At 39.0% G+C, this 23,943-nt stretch overlaps 1 protein-coding gene across 1 annotated transcript in view; it reads right to left on the minus strand.

Moving 5' to 3' along the window:
• Positions 1-86: 86 nt before the first annotated feature.
• BNC2 (basonuclin 2) overlaps positions 87-23,943 on the minus strand; it is a gene marked incomplete at its 5' end in the record, with an annotated part of 114,181 nt that continues 90,324 nt past the window's right edge. The window contains 2 exon segments of the mRNA XM_009586440.1: positions 87-747; positions 22,465-23,942. Of these exon segments, the coding sequence (XP_009584735.1) occupies positions 87-747; positions 22,465-23,942 (2,139 nt within the window).

A 23,943-nucleotide genomic window follows, 5' to 3' on the forward strand; every position in this document is an offset into this window, starting at 1 on the left:
ATATATATAAAGGGAGACTGTATATGGCAGTTCAGATGTGGTGGGCCCTCTCTGAGAGCTGGCATTATGCTGTGTCCATCCTTGAACTAATCTACTGAAGTGAAGGGAATGTTTTTATGCAGATTGGGGTTCTGACTGTGCCGGTTTCGGCTACGGACAGAGGAGAACATCATGTTGCACCCAGGGACTTTGCATTTGTGCATCTCTCGCAAGTGCACTGTTTTATAGTGCACTCTGAGGGTTCCCTTGTTGCTGTACATTTTGTGGCAAATGTTACACATTATCCCACCGTTGCTCACCGAAACACTGTTGAACATGAGGGATCCTGGGACATCGGTGCCCATACCTACAGCTAAGGCAGGGGCATCTGCTTTGTGGGCAGATTCCCCGCTGTCACTTGCCCCATCGACGTCGTCCAGGAGAATGCCCTCATCGCTTCCTGCATCAGATTCTCTTGAGGAATGGATACTGCTGCTGGACTGGATGCTGGAGGTGGTGCTCAGGTCTAAGACCATATAGTCTTCTGACATGCCCCTGCTGTACCCATTCATATGGGAATCCTCAGTACCAGCAGGCGAGGAGGTGTCTTCCCTTATGTCGAGCCCCATCTGATGCTGAGCGCCATATATCTTCACCAAAAATTCATCACGGAGGTCCTTACTAAGAGAAGGCTGTGAGGTGTCCAGGCCCATGTCATCCAGTTCTTTGGTCAACAGTTTACGGTGCAGGTTTATGTTAGCACTGTGTCTGGGAAAGGAAGAGGGAAGGGAGAAAAGGAAAAATGTACAGTATTTTTGATTAAACGTACAGTCATCAAGCACCAAATCCAAATTCTGATTTATCAATAATTTACCATAAAAATATCCCCTACCCATGTTTCTTGGAAAATTCAGTCTTGTTATAAGTGAACAAATTGCAACATAAAACCAAAATAAAACAAGCAAATTAACCCTCCCTGTATTGTATTTCTTTTCAGCTACTGCTCCTCAACATTAGCCCCCAGCAGCAGCTACAGCCCTTTTATTTGATATTTTCAAAATAATAAATTGCATTAGCAGAAAATGCAAAATGCTCTTCTTGGTTCCTGAATCCCTGCTGGCCCTCCTAAAAGCCTTGCTTCAAGAGAAAATATTATTAATATATGGAATACCTGTCTGTGTTTGTATCTACGTCTATGTCTAGATCCATATCCTTATATATTTATACATACATGCATATCAATATATTTTTTATATGTATATGTACTCACATAACTCTGTAAATGAAGTATAGGAGGAGAAAAAAAATAAAGGTAACTGAATGATACAGAGTCAGAGGTCCTGATTCTGATAATTTAATTCGGGTATAAAGGGATTCAGAATCGGGCCAAACCAAGATTGAGAAGACTTGAAGGGTTTAGGAGAACAAGTCTCTGAAATCTACATGTAAGTTTCTGAAAATCTTGGCCAAAGCCACTGGTTCCATCCTTCTGGGAGGGCACCGCCACTCCTCCCTGTACTCTTCCCAGTACTGTGTCCGATGCAGTACTGACTGACCCAAACAGTGTAATTTCCAGTAAAAAAAACCTATTAATGGCAATGAGAATTTTTCCCCAAATCAATCAAAACACTTAAGCATGGGCTTTGGTTTAGGTATGTGCTGAAGTCACTGTGGGTGCTCAAGAGACACTGGAAAAGCTGTCACTGACGTCAGTGGTCTTTGGACCAGATCCCAAGAGCTGCAAGTTAAAATATTCTGAAGTGTTTTACAGGATCTGGGCCTTTGTTCTCAAGAAATAAAGCTCTAAATTTGCAAACAATGTAAGCCTTTGGGTTAGTAACTCTGTAAAACATCCTATTATTTTAAATACTGCATTCTACTCTCCACTTTTGACATTGGCTTTATTCATCCATTGCAGTAGAACCTCACTGATTTGCAGCAGTGTCAGGAAACCCTCTTGAAAAACTGCATTTTCTGAAGTAACAATGCAACCAACAAACATGACAGACATCAAAGACCTCTGACCGCAGAACATGCTCATTTTGTCCAAGTGCTTAATAATAAAAAATCAGTATAAAGTTTTCAATATTAGAAAACTTTAGGGGTCAGTATTCAGAATGTGCACCATTGCTGAGGAAATGACAAATATTTATTCAGTTTCTTTGGAGGGTGACTGGATTTTCAAGTCAGTAAAAAAATAATTAGCGAAGTTCTACTGCGTAACATTCTTTGCAAGCTAAGGACCCAAACCCGCAATTTACAACATGCAGACTCACCAGTCTGTCTGCCCATTATAAATTGCAGATCAGAGCCCAAATGTAGGAGGGAAAAGAAAGAAGGAGGGGAAGGGAAGAGAGAGAGAGAAAGAGAGAGTTTTAACATAGGAATACTTTAATTTGCAAAAAAGCACTAGGTATAAAACTGGCATGGGAAGACATAACAATGATCAAATATTTTACAAACATTCTGGTCCTACAGTAAAAAAAAAAGGAGAAGGGGAACAATAGCTATTAGCAATATTGCTATTATTGGAAGCTTTTGTTTTAAGAAACCCTTTGAAACATACCTCTCAACCAGCTGAAGTCCCAAACATGGTACAGCAATACAATGCAGATAAATAAGGAAAATGCAAATGTAGGAAGATTCAATTGATGTGGAGTTAATTTCTGTAATTTTCTATTGCAATTCTGTTGCACATAACTTATGGGAATATATAAAGAAAACAGCAACAGAAGCGATCCGTCCCACTCACCTGCAAATGCAGGTAACTGTTCTCTGACATAAAACTGATACTGAATGCAGTTTAATTGAATTGTGTCTGCTTGGGATGCAATTATTCCAGTAAGGGGGGCATCTAGAATGGAAAATTTCTCTCCTAATGAGAGACAGTTGAGAGGTATGGGCAAGGGCAAAAAAAAGTGGAGAGTATTCCTTGTTTTTCTCCCACATGGGAAATACTCCTTTCACACAAGCAAGTATAGCACCATTGCTTTTTTGAGGCGCAGAAGTGTAATTATGCATATCCCCACACTGCACTTAGGAAGGCTGAGCTTACCTTGTGATAAGATCAGCTTTCTAATCTTTTGCTAAATTGAGATCACAAAAGAGAGAGAGAGAGAGAGAGAGAAGAGAGGAGAAAAGAGAAAGAAAGGGGGATGGGGAAGAGAGAGAGAGAGAGAGAACAAATTCACATTCCAATCCAGACATATCTGGTTTAAAAAAAAAAGACAAAACAAAATAATATCTGAAACCAATAAAATACAGACTTTTTAAGAAGTCTTGACTGTGAAACTGTTTTTTGTCAGCTGTAATCTCACTTATACTGTTGTCCTGATGGATACTGACTCAACCACACAATATGAAAAACATAAAGCAAATTAATCAAAGCATATTCACAGCATCCCCATTATCATCCACAAATGAGTTCTGAACAGATGCATGCAGTGTGCACACACATGAATGATAAACAGTAGTCCTGACAGTCCCTTGCCTTCCTGGTGTCAGATGGCATGCAACTCCACGTAAAGTTGCTAAGTGCAGTGCAGGAAACGCTTACTGTGAAGGCCTGTCCACACTGACCAGTGTTATTACATGACCATAAAAGCACATTTGTGCTTATCATCATAATGCTAACTGCGAACTACTCATGAAGTGCTCATGTGTTGACTTCTTATGATTTCTCCCCCTCTCTCCCCTCCTCGCTCCCCTGGTACGGGAATTTGCTGCTGTGTAGAAACTAGTCAGGATAACCGTAACTGTTGTTTCCACGCATTTGCGCTTACTATTTCCTCAGTTTGCTGCTGAGAAAAACAGCAGCCAGGCATGCAGTGAAAATAACTTCAGCATTCACTGAATGAAGAGATAAGAATAAATTACCACATTAAAGAGGGGCCACTGGGCCCCAGACCGACAGAGGCCATTCTGAGAAAGACCAGTGTAAGGATGCAAACCCTGCTGATGCTCTGATAAGAAGAGATGCCTCCCTTATTCAATTCTCACTTACAGCAGTGGCAATCAGTAATCTAGTTAAAGTATGTACCAGCCCATAATATCTGTCAGACAAACGATGTGCAGAAATGTGCGGACCAGTTCTGGCACTCTGCTCAGTAGTGTCCCTTTTCCGCTGTCAGCAGTACTGTTGGATTCTCCTAATATAATTACATTGACTTTTATTCAATTAAGTGCCATTCCTAGCCTTAAAAAAAGCTACTTTATCAATTGATTCAGGTGTAATGCAATAATAAAGATGAACTCATGGCAGTGCATTAGCTCTGCTGTTCATAACTTCTGAACATAGGTTCATTCATAGCAGTCGATTTCCATTATGCAACCACAGTTCAAAAGAATTGATTCTTTTACATTCATTTCTTAATCTATTTCACTTGTGTTTAATACTGTCCCTAAATATCATATGCAAAAACATTCTGGTAGAGATGAGAGGAACGAATTGTGAGAAAAGTTCATTTATTTGGACACTGAAGTTTTGAAATCTTACGACAAAACCAAAGTCACTGAGACTAAAACCTTGTCAGAATTAAGAGTATCGTGTACTGAAAGTACTAGAAGCACGCATTTCCAGTAGCTGAACGATCGTAGGGATAGGAGGGAAGGAAAAGTATGTTTTCATAGACACACCGGTCTAGAGTGCTCGGGGCCTGACCCTGCACCCCTTTCCCGCCTGCTACACAACTAAATGTAGCATTGCACCCTGAGGTGCAGACTGAGTACCCCATGCAGGGTGCTGCTTGAACAGTGCCCTGCATAAAGAAGGTGTTTCTCAGGGCCGACAGCAGCATTCCCAAGGTTTCTTTGGGAAAAGATGAGAAGGGAGTTCTGTGTAGGAGGAATATGCCCATGTATGTAAGGACGGCTACAAATAATGGATCCATAAGCAAAAAAATGGAATTAAGAAAGAAGAGTACGGATAAAGGCAGACCAGAAAGAGAAGCAGTACAGACCAAGAAGTTTAAAAAGAGAGATGTTCTGGGAAAAGGCAAGCACTGGCAATTGCCAAATAGAATAGGATTGAGTTTAGGGGCAGAAATGAAGCTATGAAGACTATCATTCAGCTGGAAAGGCAGAAGAGTATGCGGCGACATGTACTTTGACCTAGTAGCTGCAAACAGCAGTCAGAGAGACACGAGAAGAAAAAAGTAGCATTACAAATATTGGCCAAGCCCATACTATCTTTTATCTTGGTAAACTTAACTATTTCCTTGCTCCTCTCATCCAATGCTGATCTTCCTTGCTTTTTTTCTTGGAAAATGTACTCATTCAGCCATCTTAAATTGCTCCAGAAGTTCCCAGACCCCCTTCTCCATACCAAATTGAAGTGTTCCATGCTAATCCAACTTTCTCCCCTGCTTTGTCACTCCCAAATCCTAGCAAATCCTCTACTAGCCCTCAGCCAATGCTACCCACCTTGCCATCTGTTCATCTGCTTCTCCCCACAGCACCTGCAGTTTCTTGCTTCAGCTGTTCTGTTCCCTGATGTGATTTTCAATGCCGCTACCCCTTCCTCCTCTGAATACTGCTCCCAGGTCCATGTAAACAATGTTCCCTGAGTAAGCTGAGGCACAGCTTGGGCAGAGAGATTTATGCCAGTGCATGAACACTGCCATCAAACAGGTGGAAAATCACGAAGCAAGATACGCCAAAACCAGCTGAGCTTCAGCTTGCCATGGCTCCATTATTCCTCATAACTGAGCTAGCTAATTTAAGGCCATCTCTGGTGTCCTTTGCACTGCATTTGCTGCTGTATCTGCAGGGAAAAAAGCTTGAAGAACCTAAATGAATGGCAGAGGTATAGAAAACATAAAATACTTGACCTAATAAAACCCTTTGAATGACTCTGGACTTCTTAGACTGCTTATCTGTGCATCAACTACCAAAATGACATTTGATCCTGGCAACAGACATGTTGCATAAAGACAACTGGTGAATGAAGTCTTCCAGGCAGAAATATGAGGTCAGAAGAGCTTAACTAAAGGCATATCTCACTCAGCTCCAGTTACCAGATCTATCCTATCCTAAGCAACAAGGGATGGTGAAGAGGGTTAGTTCTGAGAATTTAAAATACTATGTGTGCCAAAAAATGTCCAAACATCTGTTCAGCTCTGTACTACATGTCATGTATCCTCAAAAACGAGGAGAGTATTTTTCCAAGACGTTTTGAGATGTAGCTTGTTGTGGCAAGGAAGTTTTGGCAGTCTGGTTTATTTTAGGAGGCCCAGAATGCCTTATTTTTCCACATAATTAACATTCTTCTTTCAAGTTACTATTAATGAATTAGATATACGGTGGGCAAAAGTATGTGGAAAGTCCTCACCAGAGTGAATTCAGCCTTCTGAATTCAATGATCTTAAGAATGGATCAATGCTGCTGTAAGGATGATAATGATAATGATGATACACAGGAAATCTGTGGTTGTGCCAAAGTGGCAAGGTTATCTCACCTCCGAATTAACCACTGCTCTTCCAGACAGGAGTTTCGGTAGCAGAGCAATGCCGAGTGCTACAGAAACTACAGCAGCTCTCTGAATGATCCCACTCGTGGTAATATTTTCCTTCCCTTGTGAAGTTCATGGAAGTATTCTTCCATAATTAGAATTCATTTTCAGTTCCACCCCACCTACTACTAGCAAGCTCCTCTAGTGAGAGATGCACTATGTATCAACAGAAGAAAGGGGATTATAAGCCTAGGAAATATGGTCAATTAAACGTACATGCCATTTACACAGCTCATAAATCCAGACTGGGTTCTCTTCAGCAGTTTCTTTCTACACTTGTGAATGAATCTGATCTTGTTAATTTACTATCCATTTGTTGGAAAGAAAAATGTAATGGCCACCTTTTTTTAGTTTATTTTTATTTAGTCAGTCTTTTTATTTCTTTCTGAAGTGAGTAAGGAATTTATCAGAGAGTAGAATTTGTCCTGGCATAGAAATTGGCATGAATTCTATGCATGACTCAAGGCCAACTTTGGATGCACCCATGGCTGCAGTCCTATCTGCACTAGGACAAACGTCATCTCTGATGCGCACAGCAGAGTTAGGGAATTTGGATGATAAAGAGTACTCTGTTTATTTAAATTCAAGTATTATACAGAGCACAAAACAAACTGCATGAAAAATTGGGTTGAATGTGTTATTCACAGTTCAGGGCAGGGCAGGTTGTTGAAAATGAAACATAAAGCATTGTTTTTCTTAATTTTTTAGCAAGAGAAAAATATGATTACACTTAAATATTACGGGGGTGAGAGAAAAAAAGAGTGAGAATGAAACAGCAGCGTAATTGTTAGGGCAGTCAGTCAGTGACTAAGGAAACCCATTTTCCAGTCGCTGATGCAGTCAGACAGAAAGGCCAAGCCAACCGATGTCCGAGTTAAATGTCTTAGCTATCGGCCCCTTGCTCCTCCTTGGCTGACTGTAAGCGACAAAGTTCCCTGGTGAAAATCTCACTCAAACTTCGAAGCGCACTGTATTGTTCATTAAAATTCTGAAATGGATAATTTCAACATTTCCAGTTGTATCCCACCACATCCTTTCTTCCTATGTTTCCAAATAAAACAATAACCCAATCTCTTATACTTCAAGTGTTCTGAAAATGCATTTTCTGGCAAATACATGACTTGCCAAAGTAATACCACCCAGCCCTATCATTCTAATGCTGCAAAGAAATCACAGACAGGAGGTCATAGCAGGGGGCCATCAGTCTTTGGGCAGCTTTGCTTTAAGATACAATAAGTGATCCCAGCATTAAGTAATACAATAAAATTGTATTTGGAGACTTAATGCATTAAAAGTCAACATTAAATTATTTTCTATTAAATTCTGTTATTTCCAAGTAATAGTAGATTTTTTTTTTTTTTAAAGAAGACAGAAGCTAATATTTGGTTATGAAACCTGAAATCACACAATCTTCAGCCATTTGAAGAAGGTTCTATTACAAAATCGAAGGCCAGGACACATTTGTCTGGTGGTTTACGTACAGATTGGCAAACCTCTTATTAAAGGTGGGTATGGAAGTAACTGCTCAGGTTGTACAGGCCCCATACAAGCTATTCTCCTGCTATACTTAGTTTTAAACTAAGCTCTGTCAATCTGGTTTAAAATATCATAAACAATGAAACTTTCATTATTCCTCCCATGAGACTATTTCCATACCTATCTTCAGCTCAGTATTCAGCCTATGGTTTTACCTATAATGAAATGTTAAAGCAAAGCTCTCTGTTTTTCACCTTAAAGGCTGTCAATTAAGATTTATGGTTTTGTTTAAAAATTTCACATTATTTTAATCACTAATGCAATTTGCTAGTACGGCGAAGTATTGTGGTCTTACCTCAATTTCATGTTCCTTTCCTGCTTATTTAAGCCTGAAACTCATAGAAAGGCTCAGAATATGTGAACATAACAGAAAGTAAACCCAGAATTTTATGCTTTCTCAGAATCTCTGCAGACTGAAAGTGCTGAGTTTCATGCAGCTAAAATCAAAGAACCAGAAAGTAAGACGCTGGCTAAATATAACAGTGTACATATTTATGAGAAAAGACATGGCCTTAATTCTGATATTTCTTCAAGAAGGAAGCAGCAATCATTTCCCCCATTTACTTAAGAGAATCAACAATAAAACAGTTCCTGGAATATAATTAGTAATAGAAACTGTTAAAGAAATTATTTTCTCAGTTACTGTTCTAATTTTGCCACTCTCTCAGCAGTCTTTGATACTTTTTTTCCTCAATTAAAAACAAAAAAAATTCCATAAATCTAAGCAAAGATAATAAAGGTTTGAAATCCTGATCTGACCTAAATTATAAAATTCACATTTATCTGAACAGGGCCAAGGTTTCAGTCTGTGTGCTAGCACTTCCATGTATTTCATCATGTTTAGTTTGCCTCTAAATGTAAGGGGAAAAACAGGGATAGGGGCTAGACTGTAGAACAATGAGTGAAGACAAAATACTATACTACCCAATGAAACCATGGCATTTCTATACGAACAGTTTGGGTAATAACATCAGTTCTTGAGGCTTTAAATTGCATAGAATCTGAAAAATATTAACCTTTCATAGGAAGAATATCCAAAAGGTAAAATACAGTTCAGCACCTATTAAAAAAAGTAAAAAAACAGTGCTTATTAAATGCAGGAAATAAAGGACAAGCAAGTTCTTGCAAATTAAAGATGTGGAGCCCAGTCATTTCAATCCCTTTCAATATGAAACAAATCACTCACACTGGTCACGAAGACAGCTCCCTCTACACTCAAATTATTCACTTGAAGATAAGCTCCCATCAAACTCTTTAGGGGTTTAACTAATTTACTGCACAGATACGGCACGTCTGTTGTAATAACAGGTAGGATGTATTGGGGTCGACCATTTATCAGAATTAGACTTCTTTTTTCAATTCGCAGTGAATTATGCTGCCTACACTGCTCCTCTTTCTCAGAGCTTCCCATCCCCTTACGGCCCCTAATGTGGCAGGCAAACAAAATTGACAGTCTCATCTTGTCAACAAGGGGTGATTCTCCTGAGAAGCCATTTAACTTTGCAGAGGAAGCAATGTATTAATGTGCCTGTCCCAGGAATGTTAATCATCTTCAAGCTCCCTCTAACTTTGACATGAACGAAATCACCAAATTTGTTTACTAAATGAATCGTAATATGCTAATAAGAGAGCATGACATATATGGTAAAGCCAAACAGATGGTTTGTTTACTCCACTTTGCAACTTTATAAATGTTGTAACTCTGAAGATGTTAGTGAGAATTATTGGTTTGTTGGCAGTGGCAAACATGCCTTTTGCATACTTAATCCACAGTTAGAGTCAGAAAACAATTTGTCATCGCCGTGGAATGCATAAAAAATGTTAATGCCGAGATGGCATTTGGGGAGGCAGGACAGCCGACTGTGTGAGCAAATACTCAGGTTAAATGTGGAACCGATATCTGATGGCAATGTTTGCTACCAAATATTTTTTAATGTAAAATCTGACAGGTTCAGGATTCTTGAAAGGCCCAATAATTCAGTACATACCTGTTGAGGTGTTTAGTGAGACGGTCCTTACGGTGTGAACAGAATTACACTTTCACAACAGCTGTGTGTGCTCAGAAGCATCGAGGTCATGTCGCACTCTTAATATATTACTATTGTTGTCCATTAAAGATCAAAAGATATTACAAACAAAAAGCACAACCATGGGCGTACTTGCCAAAGTTACTCAGAAACGATCAAAATTGTGTTGCAACACTTCAACCTCTCACTTTACTAGCTGCCTGGAAGCAAAACAGACTCATTACAAAATAGCCAGCACTCTTGTCTAATATCCGGACTGGTTGAGAAAGTTTAGAATAAAAAGATTTATCTGACGGAATATTTCCTAAGTGAACTAACTCAGTGTAGCAATGTTACATGCACAAGAAGCTCATCACATTTATGACAAAGTCCTTTGATGGAAATTACAGCTGCTCAGCACCATTGACAATCAGTCCAACTGCCATAAGCTGGTTCGACAATCTACACATGCTCTCTGGAAAAGTTTATCTGCGCGCAGGCGATTCACACAAGGCTCTGCACAGCAGTCATGCACTCGGTCCTCATCTCCTGTGTGTTGAAGTATTTTGCTGGTCCTTCACACAAAGCGTATTTCCCCTTAAGAAGTACTGAGGCAATATTCAGGTAGAATCTGTTGCCAAGCTGCATGAATTAACATTTCTTTTCAAACCTAAATCATCTAAATATTACATGATCCAAGTATTGTAATCAGAAGTTTTCATCCTTCATTTTATTCTACTGTTACAACAGCCATGTAAAATGTGATAATTTTGCAAGATTTTATGCAAACAGTCCCTTCAGTTCAGCATCCCACTCATGAATTTTACTGAGTTTCAAGTTTCAGTAAATGCAAAAAAGATAAAACTCAGTCAGGACAGCTAGGTCCCCCTAATTTTGCTTTGAAACCAATTCTTTTCTCCCAGATACTGATGCACATTATCTCATGATTTGCTTAGAAGGTTCACAGACTTTTTACTGTGAAATAATTCAAATTATTCACAAATTCATAATAAAACCTCAGATCCAGGGATAGTTTTGTCCAATTTCAGGTTCCACAGCAAATATGTAAACCATTTCTTTTGGTCACAAAGCAATGGTAATTCTCATTCCCACTGCTTTGTTTGTCTAAAAATGCTGGCTTTATTTATATAATACCAGAGGAACTATAAAACCAAGTACGACGTGGCACTTCAACAGGGTTCCTCTATTAGTAATTTTACATCACTAAATAAGTACCCCTTTCAGGTCAACTGATAGCTGATTATCCTATAACCTCCCTTCACTGACGCCCCAACTCCTCAGCAATTTCAATCCTCCAAGATTCTTCCATACATACTATTGTCAGCGGTTATTAAATTCTCAACTTTTTACCCATCCACAAGAGACTGTGCAAAGATATCTAAGGGAAGTATGAGTTCAGCTTGCTGTCCAAGGATTATTTTGGAAGAAACATTAGCGGTCGTCCCAGCCTGGCGCTTATATCTCATTTGAAACATCTACTCATTCCTGACCAACAAAGAAAATTTCAATAAAGTACTTTTACTGGTTTAACAGCAGTGAGCTCCTGGGATTGTCAAAGTGCTCAGTCTTTTCCGAGGAGAGAAGGAATCAGCAGCTCAAATATAATTAACCTTCCATTCTCAATGCAAACTGCCACGCACAGGAGCTCTGCAGTCTATTAGTGAAGTTATAACGGCCAACAGGCAGAGGCAAAATTGGTCAAAAAGTTGGCTGCTGCTGTCATATTTTTAGAATTATGATTAATGACACTAATAATGTGGATGATTACTGATATGTGTATCTCCTGCAGTTTATCATATTGCACTGGCTGCCTACGTCCACAATAAACATGATGCTATCATTTACCTCTTTATTGAAGGCAATCCTTCTCTTGAAGGAGCACATTCTAATTACTTTGTAATGTTTTATGTCTTAAACATTTTGCAGCTCTGGACCTTGCCAACTGCTTCATGTCTACCATTGATTAATTACAGAATGTTTAATCAAAATTTAGAACCTAATGCAGTCATTTATGAGTGTGCTGCAGTGCCAAGATAGTTAGGCTGCCGTCCCAAGCTTGGAGAGTGCTGGGTTCAAAATTAAATCCCAGAAATGTGGAACATGCCAAAGATTCTACCTTGAGTGATTTGAGTTTAAAATCTTACTTCAGTTGATGAATGACAGGCACCTACCCAAAATGAGAGGTCTTTCTTGTGGATGTATGTGTACTTGCGTGTTCCTATTATATTTTTCCTCTTCTTTAAACGTCTTCATTTTTCCCTTTATGCCATTGTTACTGCAGTGGCTTCTCAGCTCCTTTACAAGCCTTCCCTGCTGCTAGAGCTCTTGCAAACACCAGTCAAGAGAGTGTAGTTTTGAAGTGGTTAAACAAGTGAAAAATAATTTGCAGGGACAAATACATAAGTTTTTTTTTAATGTGGATTTTTATGGTACTGTCATACAACCATTCACCGTTGAAGTTAAGTGTTTTTTTAATACCATTACTGAACTGCTGAAATGGATGCTAATATAGCTTGGAGTGCTAATGTCAAATCCTGGTAATAAAAAAGACAGACTGCTGAATGAAATAATTTCAAGTAAAAAATAGAACAAAAGTGCTCTCACTCTCGCTTTCCACTTTTATTGAATTGGGACTGACTGAGCCAATTGCTTTAGAAGTCTGTAAAACACAATTACTAGTGAGCTGACTGACCCAGCAGTGCCCCTTCTGTGACAGAACAGACTAAAAAGGCTGCAGAATTAGTGTTGCTCCCCTATCTAGCTATCAGACCAGAGAGACGTCCAGTGAGGATCTGTTATCCTTCCTGCCAGGGCCTGCCTCCTCCCCTTATGAAATCTTGATTCTCAATCTTGCATATATATATCATCTGCATGCATCTTCTTCTTGAAACAAGGGTTCATTTACCTTTTCTGAGTGGGAATCCAAGTTCTCTTTCTATCCATTGTATTTTTAGATCTTTATCTACCAACGGAGCTATATATAGGTCTTTTTTTCAGTACGTGCATCCACAGACACACACACATATATATGTTTGGGCTATTTTTATTTCCACATTTTGTGTGTTAAACACAAAAGTACAATGTAAGATTTATGGGCAGCAAAATTAACTATGTCCCATTTGTATTTTCAGTTGTAAGTGGCTGAAGTGTAATTGCTTTTTTATTTTGGCATAACAAAGAAAAGGAGAGAGGGAGGGAGAGAGAGGGAAGAAGAGGGAGAGAAAGGGAAAAATGTATTGAACTGTAAGCGGGCAACACGTTTCCCTAGTTAATAAAATAAGCAATAAAGTTTGTAAAGCACTAGAATCAAAATCAGTAACATTGGAAATAACAACTTATAAAACTTATAATTTACAGCTTATGTTTCAGACTCATATAGTTTGACACGGACATACAGCTTAGGGCTTTTTTTTCTCCCTTCTCTTCCAAAAAAACGCAAAAACAAAGTGACAGCAAAAAATATCTTATTACAATTCCATCCTTTCTTTCTCTCCCCCCGCTCTCCCCCATACAGAACAAACCACTTCACATTTATACACAATGCCAACAAAGTCCTGCAATCCTTTTTTTTTTTATGACAGTGTACATTTTTGGCAAATCTAAAACTCTTTCATTTCTCTTCCAGGTCCATTTATATGAAGCTTGCAGGTGCCTTATGGCAAAAATGTTAAATTATTTCTTAGACAGATCTTTTTAAGTAATGCTTTTTAGGGCAAGCTTAAATGCGAAATGAGCTCTTAATTAAAAAAAAAAAAAAAAGAAAAACTTGCTTAGAACAAGGCAAACTGCTCATTTAAAAGATGTTGCTGGGAAGTAGGACGCACTACTAAAAGCCTTAGATTTTCTTTAGTAGTGGTGGACTCAAAACTTCTGTCAGGAAATATCCAGTGTTTGCCATTAAAAGGTCAACATGTGAAGAGCCATAAGTGGTATTGCACCTGAGATACTCCTGTGTTACATCAGGTCCCGACAGACCATCCGAGGTATCATCTCTAGTGCCATTCCGAATGTTTTATGTGTACCTGCTGGACGTGAATGAGTGGTTTCTACTGTAGTACCTACAGCACAATATCACAAATACTGGTACATGATGTGTGGCACAGCCGGCCATCTTTCCTGAAGAGAGGCAAAGGACAGAAGACTGTGAGTACCCCAGGTCAGGATTAAGAGGTAGTGAAAAGGGGTACTGCAGTGTCTTGCAATGCACTTGCAGTGCTTACATGGTACACAGTCTCTCCTTGACACTGTAGAGTATTTAACTCTCATGGATAACTCTGCATATCCTCCTTCAGGATCACCCTTAGATTAGTAGTCAGCAGTCTGGTTATCTTTCCCTTTAACTGTTTCTAATGGCACAGAATACTCCTGCAATTATAGGCTCTACTTTACAAATTTGCTATCACTCCCTGTCATGTTTCCTAACCACTAGCAACTTGTATAACCATGAAAAGGTGTCCCAGATTTAGAGAGGTTGGGGTTTGGGTTTTCTTTTTCCCAGGGTCCATAAATTGCCAAATATTTTTGAGTAACATCTTTTTACTAAGACATATTCCAGTGCAAAACACTCCCGTCTCGCCTGTTTGTTGCAAACCCGCCTTGAGGCCAGTGCCTCAGACATTGGTGGCTACAGCAAAAGGCTCCCTGTAATTCTTAACCAATCTATCTGGGTCCACTAGCCAAGACCTGTCTTGTCAAAAAGCCATGGAATAGGAACCCAAATGAGCTTTGTTTTACTATACTAATCGCCTGCTACATAATTCTACTTCAAAAAATACCCCATGACCTCACAAACCCTAGGAATGACTGTGTCTTTGGGATGAGGCCAACTGTGGACAAGGTCTACCTCTGTCTAGATATACTCACAGGACTGGCACACTATCCTTCAAAGCAGATTTGTAGCATTTTGGAGTCATCTACACCTGGTAATTTTTTCCCCTTCTAGGTTATTTTTTTTCTAGGTCATTTCTAGGACTTGCCTCACCAGTTTTCTTACTTTCAGGTGAACTTAACTTTAATTCGGATATGCCCCAGCACATGTTCACTCAGTTCATGTTCTAATGAATGAAATTGCTCATATCTATGGGGAGGAATATCATCATCATTAAGGGGAGAAGAAAATGGCCTCATCTACAAGTAATCTTTGGTTAGGCCATGAGATCTGATGTAAAGTTTGCCTCTTCAGGTGACAGTTTCTCTTTTCAGACAGACAAGCACAGCTGACGAATGTATCATGTATGTACATATGATGGCAGTGACCTGCCTACTTAGTGTCCCTCTCCTTCATCGAGAGCTGTAACTCCAAAGGGCAGTAAACACACAGCTATTCCTGCCACAGATGTGTCTCCCTCCCCCTTCCATTATTTCTCCCCAGGCTCCTCCACCTGAGAGAACTACATCTCTTGGGTTGCAGTGTCTTGTTCCATTTTTACGCATCCAGGCTTTTGGGAGTAGTGCCCTGGTGCTATCTTGTACCTGTAAAGTACAACTTCCTCCACTGTAACAGAAATCTTATAGTCTTCCACTGTTAAGTTTAAAAGAACAGCTAGAGCCTTTCTCTGCAGGAACTAACTTAGGTACATGTTTTGTTTACCCCACTTCCAAAAGACTCTAGGGAAGATGGGATGTCTCTGTATATGGGGAACAGCTTTACTCAGGTAAGTGGAAAATACTCAATTTTCTCCCACCCTCTGGAGAAGAGTTTTGGATCTTCCAGTTATTTCCTAGGAACCTGTTTCCAGGATATTATGAATAAGCATTCATCCTCCCAGTCCTGTGTTCCCAAATAATCTCTTTCACCAAACATAAAACACACAGAACCTGTGCAGGGAACTTGGACAAAACAAATTAAATATTTACACTATTTGTCACACACATACCAGGGGAAAATGTTGCTCAATGCATGTTTTCCTTTTGGCTAGTATTTTCAATACTTTACTTATGTTTACCACCTATCTTAATCCTGGTGTAGCAGTTTATTTAAATAAACTTTTCAGGTCACTAAAAAGTCCGTGACTTATTTTGCAAGTTCACACAAAAATAAGACTTCTTGCACTGTACAGGAAACTCTACTCTCACTCTCAAAGTGATACCATTTTGTGTACTAAAAGAGAACAAGACAATGAAGGCAGCAGATCATTTTATAAAACAACCACCACCTCCAACTGAAACCCAAAACAAATGGGTATGTGTAGTTGTAAAAGACCTCCCTCCTCGCCAGAGCTGATCCTGCAATCTTTACTCATGTAAGTAGCCTCTTTAGGGCTTGTTTTAGTTTATTTCTTTTCCTTTAAATAATAAAAAAAAAATCTTATGAAGAAATTAGTCCTATGCATTCTAGTTTTAATTCTAGTTTTAATTCTGCTTCTCTTGTTCACATTGGTGAGTATGCAATATGACAGGCAGTCTCTGTTCAACATGACTACTCATGGAAGAGGTTAGCTCTGTGTTAGGGGTGGCACAAAATGTTTCTTTATGATCCAGGTTCTCTTGGGTAAGGAAGAATTATGTGAACATTAGCAATGACAACATCTTAGTGACTGTGCAAGAGAAAACCTAATGGTTCATACAATTGTATTGGATATGCAGCTAGTCTCTTCATGAACTGCGTCATGTCCAGAAACAGTAGTATAGGTGTAAATATGTTTATATTTAAAAAAACCGTATAAAATAGCCCTTTTGTATCCTGACAAATGGGTCATCAAACACCTAATGTCTTAAAACCTGACTTCCTTATTCTTATTGGAGGAAATTCAAGTTGTATATGACAGCTAATACAGTAATAGTTATCATAGACAGGTGTGAAATATCTTATTTCTTGGAGCTATCTGTTCCTAGAATTGAGTGCATTTATAGAAAATAATGCTCTAAAAAGTTATCTGTAGAAGATTCCAAGCATAGTAGGATGATGAAAAAATGGGTGCTGTTGTGTCAAGGAGGTGATAACAGGAGGCAGGTAGCAGCTTTCTCACATCTTCACCTCCCTTGATAATGTATGCAGTGGCTCATCATAGGTAGCTGATGTTAATTTATTCAAGCACACCTGTACAGGGCTGGAAGTCAGGTAACCAGACAAAAAGTATGTCTCTGCTTTTTCAATAGAGCTACCCAGGGGCCTATATCCGCACAAATTTAGTTCTGGAGACATCAGCAGGTTTTAATAAACCACCTACAGATGTCTTGCTCCATACAAATCGAGGAGTTTACATGTTTAAATCTGGACTGATTTAACTAGCAATCAAGTGGCATGATCACACTTGGCACCAATAGTTGCCTCATATTTATTTATAAGTCACCCTGAGCAGATATTATTTTGTTTTTAAATTTATTCATGGGGCTCAATCACCTTTCCCATCTTGTGGAACACACACACACACACATGCTCACTTTGTGAGAAAATTTAAGACAAACCTAAGCAATTAATAGTCCTACTTTAGTAGCAGAAAGACAAAGTGAAAAGTTCTTGCTTTGTTCCTCTGAACAGGTACACTGAGAATTAATTTATTTTGCATATATTGAGAGAAAGGAAAACGTGGTAATATATTGTTACTAATGCTGTGTCCTAGCTTAAGAAACACAGATTTTAATAGTGCCAGTACTGAGGTGAAATGGGGATTTAGCATGAACTGAGGCTGACAGAGTGGCTGTATTTCTCCTTAAGATCTGACAATAGCTTCTCAACAAGACTTACTGAAGGCAGAAGGTCCACACGCCTCCTGTTTCACCAGTTTTTTGACCACAAAATTCTTGGTTCTTAAAGATGAGAACCAGAAATGAAGCCAACTGCTCTAGACTTCATCTTCCAGTCTGTCACCTCTGCATGTGCTCTGCAACACAGACTCTTAGATGAAACTTTGGCATTGCTGTCCTTTTTGGAGAGGAATAACTATTCCCTCCTCCCATCTGCATGTCTCATCCACAGCTCAGGATCACTCCGTGAGCATCTGTACCTCAGTGCTGGCTTCAAGGACCAACCACACCTACCTCTTTGTAAGGCAAAGTCAGTATCTGCTGGGGCAGGACTCGCAGATGAGGCTGGGAAGCAGATCCCAGGGGAATTTAACCACTGGGGCCACAGGCCCTTTCTCCTCACTCACAGGACAGACCTCCTCTGAGTCCAGAGAGAATTCACTTTACAAGGACAATTCTTTCCATTCAAGTGCGCAGTTCTCACAGGAACTTATCTTCTTCCCTTCTCTCTCTTTTCCATCTAAAAAATTATTTGGAAAAGATGTCTTTCTGTTCAAAAGGTGGCTTATGACATTGCTTGTGACCACTGACGTAATTTTTAATATGGTCCCTTTTCCTATTTACTCTCCATTGCCTTTTTGCAACAAGATGTAGGCTGAACATCTTGCCTTTAGAAGAAAGGACATCTGAAGTAAATACAGAAACAGAAATGGATGAGCAGCTAACTCAGGGAGTGGCTGGTGAAGAACAGAAGAAAAAGTGGTTTTCACAAGTGTATGCTTCCAGGAAAAGAAAGACAGAAAGACTTCTCTGTTCGGGGAAAGGAACAAAGATATAGGTAGGTATAAGGTTGATTTGACGAGTGATGTTACCTGTAGCTCAAGGTGATGAAAAAAGGCCCTTTTTAAATAGTCTAGGGTCAGTGGAGCTTGACTATTCAAAAGCAATACTGTCTAATTTTTAGAAGGGAAAACAGAATTACTGGGTCATTGGCAGTAAGGGTCGGGACTCTGCTTTGCTTTCCTCTGCCCTGTGTTGAAAAAACACATGTGAGGTGGGACTCCTGAATCTTCTGGTTATCTTGACCCTAATTTACAAGGAATAGCAGTGCTTAGTCAAAGATCTCAGAAGATATTCCAACCTTTCTGGCAGACAGATATTTATACAAGAGTTGACCTTGGCACAAATGATGTAGGAATGGTGAAGCTGGATTTAGTCAACGCTTAACACGAATTGCTACAGGATGCATTCCACAACGGAGGGTTGCAGCTGTGACATGGATAAAAAACCCTCCTTCAGTCAAAGTAGCACTGTGTTTGCTCCTGACATGACCTGCTGCCTCTAGGAACCAGCCGTTTGTACTACAACCCCACCCTTGCAAAGCCCATTTTACAATAGCTACACCCACTGTCAATGATTTGGAGTATGTACAGGACAGGGGGGATATAGTCAAACCTTTGATTAACTAGAATTGCATTGGAAAAGGTCTTAAGCCATATCAGATGCCTCTAAAGGAAACAAAAAGGATCAGCCAATGTTATTTGTCTCCACATAAGCTTGTATTTTCTTTTAGAACATAACTAGAGTTACGAGGTTTAGGCCTCTAACTAGTTATAATAGGATTAATATTATTAATACAATGCTAGTAAAATGATTAACAAAGTGACTAAAAATAAAGATAATAACTTCACAAGACTTTATAAGCTATGGGATAGCTAGAACGCCAATTTCATTATGAGGATAGTACTGAAAAAATTATTTCATTTTAATTTTCAAAGCAAAGAAATTCTAAGCTTCTCTAGCTAGTCAGAGATTATATGACTCACAACACAAGCAAATCACACGGACTTTTTATCATGTGTCCAAAATGGAACACCAATACATGACAAATATTGTCCAGGAACTACTATTGTGTGCTTTAAATAGCTATTTCTTATTTCTTGTACAGCAATTAATAGCAAAATGCTTCTGAGCTTTTAAGTTAAATTGATTTAAGTGGCTGGGAGAAGTTCTCACTTTGCCATGCTATTAATTTAGTTACCCAGTTATCTTTGAGGTGCTCTCCATAATCTGAAGAACTAGAAATTGTATACTTAGATAATGACTCTCTCTAAAATAAATGTATACATTCAAAAGGAATATCAGCAAAAAATAAAAACAAATTGAATGGAAAAATCTGTAGGGCAATTAAACAGTTTGAAAAAAAAAAGAGAATATATTAATTTAACTTTTACTTCCTAACTTTATTTTAAAAAAATACCTTTTTTGAGAAAGTATTAGAAAATAATGTTTAAAATGTTTACGTAAATCTTTTATCCACTTTCTTTTATATGCTGTACTTATGCTTTCATTTCTGCACATTCCTAGACATTGCACTGCTGCATAAGGATGGATATCCCAGGGAAGTTTTGAAGACTCAAGTATCTGAAAGAATTATCAAGAACCATGAGAGCATTATTTGGTTCTTTCAAGGCATTTCCAGACAACTGTTGCAAACCAGGAGTGTTAATGACCTTACAAAATCATCAAGCCTGAATGGGCACACAAACTGTACCACACATTTGAATTTTTTGACGTGTATAACCACTCTTAAATCTTTGCAATTAATGGATATAATATGCTTATGAATTTCTTTTGTCCCAAGTGCAACACATAACTGAAAAATATTCTGAATGTTACTAGTGGAGTGATATAAAAAGATGGTCTTGTGCCTTACACAACTCAAAATGATATGTAAATAATAAATTTATCTTTAAATATGCAGCCTGCATTTTAAGTTCCTGAATCAGATTTTTATTTTATGGCTTGCTTTCAATAAGCTTAATAGGAGTATCCTACATAGTTCATGAAATATTTTCAAAATGTGCCCTTTTTTTAATGTTCTTGTCTCAGAAATATTTTATGTATGTCATCACAGTCATCTCTTTCTCAGAACATATATATCTTTACTATGCTAACTTTATTATCAGCATGATCAAAAAAAATGCTGAAATTTAATACATATCAAATCCTAAAGCTAGCCACTTCTTACTTCACAGGCTGAATGCAAAGCTGTTTTGCTTAGTACATGACTGACTTTTCATATTCACTTGAGAAAACCAAGCCAAATTCTTGACTAAAAAAACCTGTGCAATTTCAGGAACTGAAAGGGGTTGCACACATCTAAACTCAGCATAGATTATGCCACTGACTCACATACTTCCCTTGTCAAACTCAAGTCTCAAAAGTTATCCGAATACCCCAAGAAGGGAGACTTAATTTAGTTTTACCCGCTTCATATCAAGTGATTTCACCCTACTGAAATGCAAATTTTCTAGATTGTCCTTCATATCCATTTTGAACTTTTATTCTTATGTATATGTTTCTATTTTTCTGTTTAGTGGATTTCACAAATGGTAACAGAAGACATGAGACATTTGGGGACAGGATTCTCCATCAAAATAGTGAATTTTGGCTCCTCAGTATCCTCAACACTAACTTGCTTTCATTTTATACGACATGATATATTCACTTTCAAACCACATCAATTTCAATGAAAAAAAAAAAAAAGAGGAGCTGTGTGTGAAATGTTTAGCTAAGTTTAATTTCCTTCCTGTGTCTGCTGAATTTTTACAACATAATGAAAAAATATGAAACACAAGTAAAGGAAAAGAGACGACCCAATCTCACCATCACTCCATGAACCATAGAGATCTTGTTATGTGACAATATGATCATCATCACATGCAAGAGCTTTTATCCACAAGTATGAAGAAACTGTGTTATCCTACCACCTTGACAAATTCCATTTATATTACATTTTCCTCAGGAATCAAAAAGGATAGAGTATAAAAAAAAAAAAACCAAACCTAAGAGTTTAAGGACCAGCTGCTTCTGTTTAAGCCCAACTGTTTCAGTATTGATGCAGCATAGCTGGGGCATGATGTCATCTGAAGGGCCAGCAGAATATACCCTAGTTGATCTTAAAAATATGTAGGGGTCTAGCCTCTCCTCTCTGAGTGTGCATAATTCCATCAGTGGGGAAGGGAGTTGCTCACATGCAGAAAAGAAGATAAAGTAGACTAAATGACCGTAGTGGATAGAGAGGTGTATAAGTTCTACTAAAGAAAGAGGCAACTATTTTCTTAATATTTACTTGTTCTTGCTACAACATAGCGGGTAGTTCTAAAAATTGAAGAGAAGAAACAATAGTCTTCTAATGCTTCCTCTTTGCTTTTATATGACCCCATGGGGATGGAAATCATTCTTTTATTCCAGTCGTCCTCTCCTCTCTCTCCATCCATTCATCCAACCGCCCATCCACCCCTTCCCCTCCTTCCTAGTTCTATGGTTTGATATGCAAGCATGGAGATACTTGTATTGTATATAATTTACTATATATTTAATATAAGATTTTCTTGTTTTAAAATTTGCAGGGAGAAGAAAATAAATGTAAAAAAAGCTGCAGCTTATAAACAGAAGTACAATACACATGTTCACAGGCACAGAGAAAAAATAATGACATTTATTATCTAGCCAGTCACTTAAGAGGATGGCACAATATATACTATTCTGAATGCCAAGCAACTATGAAAATCTAAAATGATAAAACTCTCTCAATGTCATGGGAACACGACTGTCACTTGTCGTTACTGTGCATCTCTCTATTTCTTCATATATCCTAAACTGCCTATTCTTACATAATTCAACACATTTAATAATGTAGAAAATCAATTAATATTTACTGACCTGTCTCTGCTTCTCCGTGATGGGAACGCAGCGTTACAGCCAGCCACTGTGCAGACATGCATCTCTTTTAAATGAACATTTCTGTAGTGAAGCTTCACACTGTAGGAACTCTTGAAACTTTTCTTGCACACATAGCAGATCTTGGGGTCTGGGCTGGAGCACATTTCACCTTCTGGGGAGAACTTCTGAGGGCTGCTGTAGTTGAATGTAGAAGCGAAACTTTCATGAAGGGCAGCCATACTGGCACTGCCTCCATTGTACAGTCCATATTGGCTCATGTAGAACATATCATATGTAGGGTCTGTATACTCTTCCTTCACCTTAATGACATCCTGGTTGGAAGAGTCATTGTGGTTTTCATCTGGTCTGTCACCGTGCATCATAGATTTTTCACCAGGTTCGTGGAGGCGATCATCGCCTTCCATGGATTCCTCACATAATTTGGGCTCTGACGACTCCGACTCATTTTCATAGTCTCTCTCATGCTCCTGGTCTTCTGATGTCATGCTGTCTGCCCTTCTTATGTCTGGTCTGGAAATGCATCTGCTTCTGTCACTTTTGGAAAAGTCTTTCACAGACAGGCCTGGGCTCATTTCCTCCTGAGAGTGGCAGTGATTGTCATGACCAATGTCATTTACCATCGTGCTGCTGTCATTCACTTCTTCGTCTTCATCATCAAACTCATCGGCAGTATCGATAACTTCCTTTTCAATTTTAACTGGCATGCTTGACTTCCTTGGCTTCTTCTTGGGGGCAAGGTCAGCATTAGGCTCTGGAGTGGGCATCAGCACTGAAGGTACTGATGACTCAGAAGGAGGAGGGGGATGCTGCTCCATGCCACTCACTGCTGGTATTATTGGACTGGTAGGGAGTGAGGTTGGAGGACTCACCATCTCTCCAGGAGTAAGTAAATTTCTGTAAAAAGGAGGAACAGGTTGGACAGTCTTTAAAGCCGGGAACACCAGCTGACTGGGAAGAGGGTTCTGTAGTACAGGATCTAGCGGGGGAGTGGTAAACCCCATCGGTGGACGCCCAGGGCTTGTTAAAGTTAGGTTGGATTTTGTACTTGCTATGACTGGAGTGGCGGCACCTGATGTAGCACGGATTAGATCTTTGTCGCGGTTATTCCTTAGCATAGGCATGTGGAGGCGGGGATTGGGGTTAGCACTGTGGCGATTGCGGCTTCTGAGAGAGCTGAAGACCATGTTGCAGCCCTCAATAGTGCACCGGTGCTTGATTTTCAGGTGAACGGCATTGTAGTGGATTTTAAGAGTACCTTTGTCATAGAAAGTTTTGCCACATGCATTGCAAAACACTCTTCCTTTCCTGGAGGCCGACCCCATTCTCCTCATTCTGTGAATGCGGAACGAGCTTTTAGTGTGTTCTGTTTTCGATAAATCATTGACAGGCGTAGGCGTCTGAACAGGAGAGACGCAGGCTGGCTCAGTTTTGGGCTCAACATTTGTGATGCTGGTCAAA

Source organism: Fulmarus glacialis, unplaced genomic scaffold (genome assembly GCF_000690835.1).
Source record: "Fulmarus glacialis isolate BGI_N327 unplaced genomic scaffold, ASM69083v1 scaffold4441, whole genome shotgun sequence".
NCBI classification, from domain to species: Eukaryota; Metazoa; Chordata; class Aves; order Procellariiformes; family Procellariidae; genus Fulmarus; species Fulmarus glacialis.